Source organism: Daphnia pulicaria, chromosome 6 (genome assembly GCF_021234035.1).
Source record: "Daphnia pulicaria isolate SC F1-1A chromosome 6, SC_F0-13Bv2, whole genome shotgun sequence".
Taxonomy (NCBI): domain Eukaryota; kingdom Metazoa; phylum Arthropoda; class Branchiopoda; order Diplostraca; family Daphniidae; genus Daphnia; species Daphnia pulicaria.
In genome coordinates, this window is record NC_060918.1 from 14,673,121 (window position 1) to 14,684,705 (window position 11,585).

Below are 11,585 nucleotides of genomic sequence, written 5' to 3' on the forward strand. Positions count from 1 at the left end.
CGTGCTCTGGCGTGCATTGACGTGCTCTGGCGTGCACTGGCGTGCTCTGGCGTTTACTGGCGTGCTCTGGTGTTTACTGGCGTGCTCTGGTGTAAATTGGAGTGCTCTGGTGTGCACTGGCTTGCTCTGGCGTGCACTGGCGTACTCTGGCGGGCACTGGCGTGCTCTGGCGTGCTCTGGCGTGAACTGGCGTGCTTTGGCGTGCACTGGCTTGCTCTGGCGTGCATTGACGTGCTCTGGCGTGCACTGGCGTACTCTGGCGTGCACTGGCGTGCTCTGGTGTGAATTGGCGTGCTCTGGCGTGCACTGCCGTGCTCTGGCGTGCACTGGCGTGCTCTGGTGTGAATTGGCGTGCTGTGGAGTGCACTGGCGTGCTCTGGCGTGCATTTACGTGCTCTGGCGTGCACTGGCGTGCTCTGGTGTGCACTGGCGTGCTCTGGTGTGAATTGGCGTGCTCTGGCGTGCATTTACGTGCTCTGGCGTGCATTTACGTGCTCTGGCGTGCACTGGCGTGCTCTGGCGTGCACTGGCGTGCTCTGGCGTGCACTGGCGTGCTCTGGCGTGCACTGGAGTGCTCTGGTGTGAATTGGCGTGCTCTGGCGTGCACTGGCGTGCTCTGGCGTGCTCTGTCGTGCTCTGGCGTGCTCTGTCGTGCTCTGTCCTGCTCTGCTATGCAGAATTCAAGTGCTTGACAATAGAAATCCACTACCCGACAATAGAACTCAAATAACTTGAATAATTTTTAAAAATTCAAGTGCTGTGATGTGCGTTTTTCTAAAACTTTTTGTTCATCATTTGCTCGATAAATTTATTGATTCAATAGATTTGAAATGGTGTATTGGACATTGATTTACACATCCTGTAATTAAAAAATGGTTTTAACAAGTGTAAAAAAAAATATTATAGCAACTTCAAGTGCGGAGCTGTTCTCTGCTGTGCTCTACCGTGCTCTGGCGTGCACTGGCGTGCTCTGGCGTGCTCTGGCGTGCATTGACGTGCTCTGGCGTGCACTGGCGTGCTCTGGCGTGCTCTGGCGTGCTCTGGCGTGCATTGACGTGCTCTGGTGTGAATTGGCGTGCTCTGGTGTGAATTGGCGTGCTCTGGCGTGTACTGGCGTGCTGTGGAGTGCACTGGCGTGCTCTGGCGTGCATTGACGTGCTCTGGCGTGCACTGGCGTGCTCTGGCGTGAACTGGCGTGCTCTGGCGTGCTCTGGCGTGCTCTGGTGTGAATTGGAGTGCTCTGGCGTGCACTGGCGTGCACTGGCGTGCTCTGGCGTGCTCTGGTTTGAATTGGCGTACTCTGGCGTGCACTGGCGTGCTCTGGCGTGCTCTGGCGTGCACTGGCGTGCTCTGGGGTGCACTGGCGTGCTCTGGCGTGCACTGGCGTGCTCTGGCGTGCACTGGCGTGCTCTGGCGTGCACTGGCGTGCTCTGGCGTTTACTGGCGTGCTCTGGTGTGAATTGGCGTGCTCTGGCGTGCACTGGCGTGCTCTGGCGTGCACTGGCGTGCACTGGCGTGCTCTGGTGTGAATTGGCGTGCTCTGGCCTGCTCTGGCGTGCACTGGCGTGCTCTGGTGTGAATTGGCGTGCTCTGGCGTGCACTGGCGTGCTCTGACGTGCACTGTCGTTCTCTGGCGTGTATTTACGTGCTCTTGCGTGCACTGGCGTGCTCTGGTGTGCATTGACGTGCTCTGGCGTGCACTGGCGTGCTCTGGTGTTAATTGGCGTGCTCTGGCCTGCTCTGGCGTGCACTGGCGTGCTCTGGTGTGAATTGGCGTTCTCTGGCGTGCACTGGTGTTTTCTGGCGTGCACTGGCGTGCTCTGGTGTGAATTGGCGTGCACTGGCGTGCATTGGCGTGCTCTGGCGTGCATTGACGTGCTCTGGCGTGCACTGGCGTGCTCTGGCGTGCACTGGCGTGTTCTGGCGTGCACTGGAATGCTCTGGTGTGAATTGGCGTGCTCTGGCGTTCACTGGCGTGCTCTGGCGTGCATTGACGTGCTCTGGCATGCACTGGCGTACTCTGGCGTGCACTGGCGTGCTCTGGTGTGAATTGGCGTGCTCTGGCGTGCACTGGCATGCTCTGACGTGCACTGTCGTGCTCTGGCGTGCATTGACGTGCTCTTGCGTGCACTGGCGTGCTCTGGCGTGCTCTGGTTTGAATTGGCGTACTCTGGCGTGCACTGGCGTGCTCTGGCGTGCTCTGGTGTGAATTGGCCAACACGGAACTGGTGAGCTAGCTCAAACGTTCGTCCTCAAAATGCGCTCTCAGGTTAGTAGGGGGAAACGAGTGCTGCCGCGGTGGCCAATTGGTTGTCCCAGATTTGTTGATTTCGGCGGCCATTTTGATTTTTCTTAAATAGGCCCGTATATTTTTGCTGTATTTTCTTATTTATTATCAATATTTGAGCTTTTTAGTGGTGTTTTTCGTACTCAGCTTTAAAATTTACCCTATGTACATCTATTTCCAGTCATTTTGTCTTATTTTTTTTACCAGTTATCTTTCTCTCTCTTGCCTATAGGAACTGTCAAAATGGTAAAATCATGATTTTAAGGTATATTTATCATATTAAGTAACTCAGTTTATTACAGGTGATATTTCCTTCAGTAACCTGCTTTTTTCCCATCAAAACACCCCTATTTTCTTTGTAAAATATCAATTATGGAGTATGGCTTGGTAAGCTCGCTAAGTTGTTTCCTGCATTTTACATTCTGTCTATAGAAAGTTTGCAGCCGTTCAATTTTATTAATAATTTTCTATTATTATTGATCCAGGGACCCTTTTTCTGAAGAAATTACCAGTATTATTGGTTATCAGTGGAATTTTCTTTATCGTAAACTATGAAGGCTGGAACATGTAAGTTGTTTTTTTTATTATTGGACTTGCTTCCATTGTATTTCAATTAATTTAAATGTTCTTTGATAGGTTCCTGTGTTAAACAACCTCATACAGATTCAGATTCAGTTATTTATTCTTAGTTTAGTTAAAATTTTCCTTCGCTCTGAAGCATAGGGTAAAATGGAGTTTTGTTAATTTAAACTTAAATTTGCATTTTTTAAATTGGATCTCAATTAATTATTACGTTTTGTTTCATATTTTATTTGTAAACAGTCTAAATTTTGCAAATTCAATTTATTTGAAAATACAATTTAATTTTTTAAATTTGGATACTGTTTAGTACTTTTTGCAGACGCATATTTCTATACTTGTTTACATTTTTCAGTTCTGCTGTCCCCACTGTCAACTGTAATATACTGCGTTTTTATTTTAGTTTGTAATTGGATTTGATTATTCTAGTTTAGCTATTGAATTCGTTTAATGGGAAATATGGAACGTAAAGGTTGTGATTTAAGAAGCGAAGAACAAAAGACTCGAGTACAAAAGACTCGAGTTAAGAAGTACAATTGCAGTCGAAGAAAAGGTTTGTTTTTCTTAGACAAATGAAATATTTTAAATGTTAAATTTGCTTTATTTAAGGAATGAAATCTTGCGGACTATTTGCTAGTGGTGCGGATAACTCAGGAGACGGTTCTAAACAGAAAAGTTCTGAACTTGTAGCTCAAAGTAGGATTAAGCGAAAGAGAGATGGTAAACTTTATTATCTTATTCTTAGTATGACTTATTCGAAAACTACTTTATTGTTCTAGTTTTATTGTTTTTAGAAAGTTTTTCTCGGTGGCCAGATATCCATGATCAACCAGCTGATTCAATTTATGTTGAACCAGATTTCAACCAAACTGTAACCTGTAAGAGCATTTTTAATGTTTGTAGTATTATCATATTAATTTCTTTTCGTGTCCATAGCATTCCTGAAAAGTGCTCTTGAAAGTTTTTATCTCTTAGAACAAAAGTCCTCTCTTGGCTACACGGCCAAGCGCATAGCTGGCCATGCCAGGTATTGAAATTTATTATAAAACGATAATTTTATACTAATTATTTCGTTTTTCGTTACAGATCCTATATTTTGGTCATTGGAGAGATGGATCAGCTGAAACTTTAGTAGAAGAACGGGAACAAGTCTTTTCTACTTTTTCAAGCTATAGTAATTCAACAAAAACAATAGAAGCAGCAAGTATGGAGTAGTTTTTATTGTTTTTATTATTGATATCTTACAGTTGAAATTATTAATCAGACAGACGAGATTTTTTAACCGGATAATTAACTCGCCAGCAACTTCAACAAGTCGACCAACTGCTCCTGTAGACCCAGACAGTCGGCCAGCAACTTCAACAAGTCGGCCAGCTACTCCTTCAACAAGTCGACCAGCTGCTCCTGCAGCCCCAGAAAGTCGGCCAGCTACTCCTTCAATTCAAACAAGTCGACCAGCTGCTCCTGCTGCCCCAGAAAGTGGGCCAGCAACTTCAACAAGTCGACCAACTGCTCCTGCAGCCCCAGATAGTCAGCCAGCTACTCCTCCAATTCAAACAAGTCGATCAGTTGCTCCTGCAGCCCCAGAAAGTCGGTCAGCTACTCCTTCAACTTCAACAAGTCGATCAACTGCTCCTGCAGCCACAGCAAGTCGGCCAGCTACGGTTTTAGTAGAACTGCCTCCAGCTACCACTAAAGTTCCGAAAATACTACATCGATCAACAGCTACTTCTGCTGTGATTAAAGGAGCTTGGTCATATACCGATGAAGTTCCGGTACCCACTTTGCCAAGAGCAACGGCAGCATTAAAAGAAGGGACCATTCAAGTACAAGTCACGTCATCAAAAGCTCGAAAAGAAGTTCCTCTGGCCATATGCGATCCGGAAAATGGAACACGAAAGTCGAAATAAAGACGCATGGAGAAATCTTTTGCGGATGACGTAGACTCAACCTCGGATCCTTTAAGGAAACCTACATTATGCGCAGCTCTGCCTTGCAGAAAGGTAAAGTTGCTCTTACATGCTGTTATGTTTGTAATTTTGATTCATTATGCATATTACTTTATTTAGCCGAGGGAGGAGACCGATATGGATTCTGTGTGATGGCAAATGTGGCAAATGGTTTCACCAAACGTAAAATAAATTTAAATTTAAATTTGTTGCAATAAAAATTAATTTGTTTATTTGTGTCAGACAGGTGCTTAGGTTTGAAACGCGGCCAAATTTCACAGTCTGAGCATTTCATTTGCCCAAGTTGTCTCTGATTCGATCAGGGAACCGAAACTGAATATGAGTTGGATGACGAGTTCATGGGGAGGAGGCAGATCCGTGTTCGCTTCATTCACCTCAACACTCTCTGGTTCGTTGACATCATTGGTCTGAGTCCCTTTTTTACCATTAATCTCATCTTTCACATCTTCATCAAACTTTCTTCATTGCTAATGCTTCATTGCGTTTCATGATAAGTGCGATTGTTATGTATTGTTTTATACCTGAGATCCTGAGAAATACAGATTTTTTTTTAAATATATATGGTGTTTTCATTCCTTCTCTATCCCCCGGTATATTACACCAATTCTCTATAAATAAATGAATGTTATATTTAGGGCAGGTAAACTTTCTGTAGGGCGTTTGGCCGTTGACCACCTTTCGTTTTATTATTTTTGGCGAATGGATAATATAACACAAAAAAGCTGAGCTTAGCCTCGTTTTTTCAAAAATTTTCAACGATATCCCAAAAAATTTCCATATACGATTTACCGTTTTGGATCTCGTTGGTCAGACCCCATCCGGCCACGGTGGTCATCATTCCGGTGTAGGAATCTTTGTCTGGATTGGGGAGACAGGACGGCTGGACCAGATCGTTCCACTCGGCTTCCTGGTCCAATTGAATCAGGGCGATGTCGTAGGCCACTTTGCTCTTGGACGGATTGTAAGATAGATGGTTGACGATGCGATTGACGCGAAACATTCGAGTTCCCTTCCGGGCCGTGTGGGCTCCGTCGCGGGCCTTGGCGCTCAGCCCCGCCACTCCGATGTGAAATTGCGACGCCTCTTTTCTGCATGTGTGTGTCAAATTATCCGCTTTGTATAATTTTCCGCTTAACGTATTAACGTATTAACGTTTCGCATGAATTAAATGTACATGCATGTACAATGGATTAAATTTGAATCCATATAAAGATTCAGCGTAAAAAGTTGTACATAGTTAATTATTTGCAATACGATCGGAGGCAGCCTGCATAGCGTTATGTGCGTTTGCGTGAATTATCGTTCAGCGTGAATTGCCGGTACATGCGTGTAAAATTGATTGTTTATGAATCCATATTTGGATTCAACGTAAAAAGTTGAACAAGTACATTATCTTCATTATTTTTGGCGGGAGTTTGTCGTTGGCGACAAAAAAAATTTTGGAAAAAGGTTGCCTAGATAAAGAAAGTGAATTGGGTCGTTTTGATTCCATGAAAAATTTCGTCGAAAACGAATAAGTCCCGCAGGCTATCGCCAAAAACAATAAAATTAACGCCCTATAGTCAACTTTTTACGCTGAATCTTAATATGGATCCATAAACGATCAATTTTACACGCATGTACCGGCAATTCACGCAAACGCACATAACGCTATGCAGGCTGCCTCCGATCGTATTGAAAATAATGAACTATGTACAACTTTTTACGCTGAATCTTTATATGGATTCAAATGTAATCTATTGTACATGCATGTACATTTAATTCATTCTTATTCATCCCACTCATCTTTAATTGCCGTTCCCTGATCGACATCATCATAGTCCGTTCTTCCGCTATCACTTTCATCGTATTACACATAAACAAATCTTCTTGGCACGTACTTTGCTCACGCGTAAATAGAACATTCAAATTAAATGAAGACTCCGATGAAAATCATGAGAAAATAGTTTATTTCAGCGGTCATGAAGAAAGTATTTAGGAAATGTAACCGTACACTTTTTGCCAATAGAAGATTACTGCCTAATTCAATACAATAGAATCATCCGATGTAGAATCATCAATCTCTTCGGCATCACAATTATCAATGTTTTCACCAAAATCAGCCTCATCGTCAAGGTTCCTCGTTGTCATCACTACTTTCACAATCGTTTTCATCGTCGCTATCATCTTCATTATTACCTACTACTACATGTACTCTATTATTCCTCGAATAGGCGCTAACCGCACCCCTAAACCAGATGTCACAATCGTTTAACAAGCGATCAAGTCTCTTTAGTTCCGACTGCATAATGAACGCTTTCCACGAACTAAGATATCGCCACTTTTATGGTCCCTTTGAAAGATATCTTCTATTTTTCTTCTAATGGTCATCAATCCTGTTTCATATCTTCCCATTTCCTCTCTTAACTGCAAAACTTCTTCTTTGCTTCGGATACAAAGCATCCAGGCATCTATCAAACTGAATTTTTCTTGGAACGATACTAAAGAAACAAGAAGTTAATTTCTTTACATTGTACAATAACTTATATGTCTCACTATCATTAGCCAACTGCCATGGAAAAACGCGACGGTAGCAGTCTTCCATTGTCACCTCATATCCATCTAATTGGGGGTTAATAACAGCCAAAATATTTTAATATCGCAAATAGGTAATTCATTGGGCTCGCCGAGAAGGTCCTGAAAAAAGAGAACGATCAATTTAATATGACTATATTTGTTATGAGTGATGGGCAGTTTTATCACTTTGCTGATTGATGGAAGTAACGCGCCGACATACTCTCCGAGAGACCATCAAACTTCACGGAAAATGTGACAACATAAAGGATCGCCAGCGTTATTTAGTACCATTGGCGAGTTTTGCAAACAGCCCAGAGAAAACGGCTATGCTGGATTTCGTATGGCAGTACTCCAGTAATCCAAATCTGAAGAAAAGAAAATCACGTTAAAATTGAGAAGAATAAGACTTTAAAAAGTGTCAAATTTTGAATTCACTTGAAGAAAAATAAATTATCAACTAGAAAAGTAACAAAATGAGAAATAGTATATTCTTAACAGTAAAGGAAATAAAACTAGTCATTTATTTTCAAATTATACCTATCGGCGATGTTTAAAAGTTCAAAGATTGCCTTTTCATGACTGCAGAGTCATGAGGAGGACACCTGTTATCTTCTTCGTCTATGTAAATTTTTAATACCTGGTCCGCTACCCAGGAAGCTGCAAAGAAACTAATATTATGGGCCAGTAGTACACTATTTTGTTTCAAGACTGTGACTTACCACTTCCTTTATATCTGCCAAGAGATAGCCCATCCTCCACATCTTGATGTCGATCCATCCTTATTCAACAGAAAAGAATTCAGCCAGTCATCCAACTTTCTCTTTCCCTTCTTGTATCATAGCATGGATCCTTGTTTAGCCTTCCTCCATTCCAATGAGCTAAATATGAATATTTTCATTACATTTTTGCTTTAATTTTGACAAACTTGTAGATAACGAAAATATTCACCCAATGGTTTGTGCAAGGTCCCTGCAGTTCAATATAAGTTTTTTCCCTTTGCTGTCAAACAGCACAGCAACTGAATGGCCACCTCCACTAGAATTGAATAAAAACATAAGTATAAGTAATTGTAACATTGATGAATATGAAAATACCCTTCGATTCACCTAGGCGTCTATATAGGTTTCTCTGACCTAATACCATAAATGATATAGACGAGATCCTACTGACAGCATATCCCAGGCCTTGGATTAACTTAAGGAATGAGAATATTAGAATTAATTACAATGAGAACATGTATGTTAACTTACATGTTCTCATTCCAGCCTTCACAGTTTACGATGATAAAAATTCCACTGATAACCAATAATACTGGTAGTTTCTTCAGGAAAAAGGGTCCCTGGATCAGTAATAATAGAAAAATGGTTAATAAAATTGAATGGCTGAAGTTTCCTGTAGACAGAATGTATAATGTGAGAAACAACTTAGCGAACTGACCAAGCCATACCCCATAACTGATATTTTACAAAGAAAATGGGGGTATTTTGATGTGAAAAAAGCAGGTTACTAAAGAAAATCTCACTTGTAATGAACTGAGTACCTTAATATGATAAATCTACCTTAAAATCACGAATTTACCATTTTGACAGTTCCTAGGCCAGAGAGAGAAAGAAAACTGGTAACGAAATTAACACTAAATAACTAAAAAAAGATGTGAGTAGGGTCAATTTAAATGCTAAGAATGGATTAACAGCTTTAAAATGCTCAAATATTAATTACAAAAATGCTCAAATATTAATTACAAATAAGAAAATACAGTAAAAATATACAGACCTATTTAAGACTACAAAATGCAAACAAGAAAAGAAAGATCCGTCTGCGTTAAGTACTAAACAGTATCAAAATTTAAAAAATTTATTGTTTTTACAAATAATTTGAAATTGTAAAATTTAGACTGTTTACAAAGAACAATATGAAACCAAACATAATAATTAATTGGGATCACATTAAAACAATTGAAATTTAAGTTTAAATTAACCAAACTCCATTTTACCCTATGCTTCAGAGCGAAGGAAAATTTTAACTTAAATAAATAATATATAACGGAATCTGAGTGTGAATGAGGTTTTTTAACACAGGAACCTATCAAAGAACATATTTATATTAATTTAAATACAATGGAAGCAATTCCAATATAAAAAAACAACTTACATGTTCTCATTCCAGCCTTCATAGTTCACGATGAAGAAAATTCAACTGATAACCAATAATACTGGTAATTTCTTCAGAAAAAGGGTCCCTGGATCAAAAAAATTAGAAAAATGGTTAATAAAATTGAATGGCTGCAAACTTTCTATAGACAGAATGTAAAATGCAGGAAACAACTTAGCGAGCTTACCAAGCCATACTCCATAATTGATATTTTACAAAGAAAATAGGGGTGTTTTGATGGGAAAAAAGCAGGTTACTGAAGGAAATATCACCTGTAATAAACTGAGTTACTTAATGTGATAAATATACCTTAAAATCATGATTTTACCATTTTGACAGTTCCTATAGGCAAGAGAGAGAAAGATAACTGGTAAAAAAAATAAGACAAAATGACTGGAAATAGATGTACATAGGGTAAATTTTAAAGCGAAAAACACCACTAAAAAGCTCAAATATTGATAATAAATAAGAAAATACAGCAAAAATATACGGGCCTATTTAAGAAAAATCAAAATGGCCGCCGAAATCAACAAATCTGGGACAACCAATTGGCCACCGCGGCAGCACTCGTTTCCCCCTACTAACCTGAGAGCGCATTTTGAGGACGAACGTTTGAGCTAGCTCACCAGTTCCGTGTTGGAATTGGCGTGCTCTGGCGTGCTCTGGCGTGGACTGGCGTGCTCTGACGTGCACTGTCGTTCTCTGGCGTGCACAGGCGTGCTCTGGCGTGCACTGGCGTACACTGGCGTTCATTGGCGTGCTCTGGCGTGCTCTGGCGTGCACTGTCGTGCTCTGGCGTTTACTGGCGTGCTCTGGTGTGAATTGGCGTGCTCTGGCGTGGACTGGCGTGCACTGGCGTGCACTGGCGTTCTCTGGCGTGCACTGGCGTGCTCTTGCGTGCACTGGCGTGCTCTGGCGTTCATTGGCGTGCTCTTGCGTTCATTGGCGTGCTCTGGCGTGCTCTGGCGTGCGCTGGCGTGCTCTGGCGTGCACTGGCGTGCTCTGGGGTGCACTGGCGTGCTATGGCGTGCACTGGCGTGCTCTGGCGTGCACTGGCGTGCTCTGGCGTGCACTGGCGTGCTCTGGCGTGCACTGGCGTGCTCTGGCGTGCATTGACGTGCTCTGGCGTGCACTGGCGTACTCTGGCGTGCACTGGCGTGCTCTGGTGTGAATTGGCGTGCTCTTGCGTTCATTGGCGTGCTCTGGCGTGCTCTGGCGTGCGCTGGCGTGCTCTGGCGTGCACTGGCGTGCTCTGGGGTGCACTGGCGTGCTATGGCGTGCACTGGCGTGCTCTGGCGTGCACTGGCGTGCTCTGGCGTGCACTGGCGTGCTCTGGCGTGCATTGACGTGCTCTGGCGTGCACTGGCGTACTCTGGCGTGCACTGGCGTGCTCTGGTGTGAATTGGCGTGCTCTGGCGTGCACTGGCGTGCTCTGGCGTGCACTGTCGTGCTCTGGCGTGCATTGACGTGCTCTGGCGTGCACTGGCGTGCACTGGCGTGCACTGGCGTACACTGGCGTTCATTGGCGTGCTCTGGCGTGCTCTGGCGTGCACTGGCGTGCTCTGGCGTGCACTGGCGTGCTCTGGTGTGAATTGGCGTGCTCTGGCGTGGACTGGCGTGCTCTGGCGTGCACTGGCGTTCTCTGGCGTGCACTGGCGTGCTCTGGCGTGCATTGACGTGCTCTGGCGTGCACTGGTTTGCACTGGCGTGCACTGGCGTACACTGGCGTTCATTGGCGTGCTCTGGCGTGCTCTGGCGTGCACTGGCGTGCTCTGGCGTGCACTGGCGTGCTCTGGTGTGAATTGGCGTGCTCTGGCGTGGACTGGCGTGCTCTGGCGTGCACTGGCGTTCACTGGCGTGCTCTGGCGTGCATTGACGTGCTCTGGCATGAACTGGCGTACTCTGGCGTGCACTGGCGTGCTCTGGTGTGAATTGGCGTGCTATGGCGTGCACTGGCATGCTCTGACGTGCACTGTCGTGCTCTGGCGTGCATTGACGTGCTCTGGCGTGCACTGGCGTGCTCTGGCGTGCTCTGGCGTGCA

At 43.8% G+C, this 11,585-nt stretch overlaps 1 protein-coding gene and 2 long non-coding RNA genes across 4 annotated transcripts; 2 read left to right on the forward strand and 1 right to left on the reverse strand.

Moving 5' to 3' along the window:
* The first annotated feature begins 3,280 nt into the window (after window positions 1–3,280).
* Window positions 3,281–4,030, forward strand: LOC124342334. 2 transcript variants are annotated; one of them, XM_046795301.1, is made up of 5 exons: window positions 3,281–3,419; window positions 3,476–3,586; window positions 3,646–3,744; window positions 3,803–3,893; window positions 3,953–4,030. In XM_046795301.1, exons 1-5 carry the CDS (start codon window positions 3,317–3,319, stop codon window positions 3,996–3,998), a joined length of 450 nt encoding a protein of 149 aa, XP_046651257.1. In that variant the 5' UTR covers window positions 3,281–3,316; the 3' UTR covers window positions 3,999–4,030. The 2 variants fall into 2 exon arrangements, with proteins under 2 accessions (XP_046651257.1, XP_046651258.1); XM_046795302.1 differs by having other exon boundaries at window positions 3,661–3,744.
* A 108-nt stretch (window positions 4,031–4,138) lies between these two features.
* Window positions 4,139–5,283, forward strand: LOC124341938. The gene is made up of 3 exons (XR_006918678.1): window positions 4,139–4,869; window positions 4,936–4,998; window positions 5,063–5,283. It is a non-coding gene; the product is annotated as an uncharacterized LOC124341938 (long non-coding RNA).
* A 1,485-nt stretch (window positions 5,284–6,768) lies between these two features.
* Window positions 6,769–8,893, reverse strand: LOC124341812. Its single transcript, XR_006918617.1, has 9 exons — window positions 8,830–8,893; window positions 8,643–8,731; window positions 8,487–8,586; window positions 8,341–8,427; window positions 8,112–8,270; window positions 7,930–8,049; window positions 7,579–7,757; window positions 7,372–7,512; window positions 6,769–7,316 (listed from the first exon to the last, which is right to left on the reverse strand). It is a non-coding gene; the product is annotated as an uncharacterized LOC124341812 (long non-coding RNA).
* Window positions 8,894–11,585: the final 2,692 nt, after the last annotated feature.

Bases quoted from the DNA above. Each gene is read 5' to 3' on its own strand.
- LOC124342334 (XM_046795301.1), top strand. From the start codon at position 3,317: ATGGGAAATATGGAACGTAAAGGTTGTGATTTAAGAAGCGAAGAACAA. The intron at 3,420-3,475 runs GTTTGTTTTTCT...GCTTTATTTAAG, and splicing joins CAATTGCAGTCGAAGAAAAG to GAATGAAATCTTGCGGACTA. The intron at 3,745-3,802 runs GTAAGAGCATTT...TCGTGTCCATAG, and splicing joins TTTCAACCAAACTGTAACCT to CATTCCTGAAAAGTGCTCTT.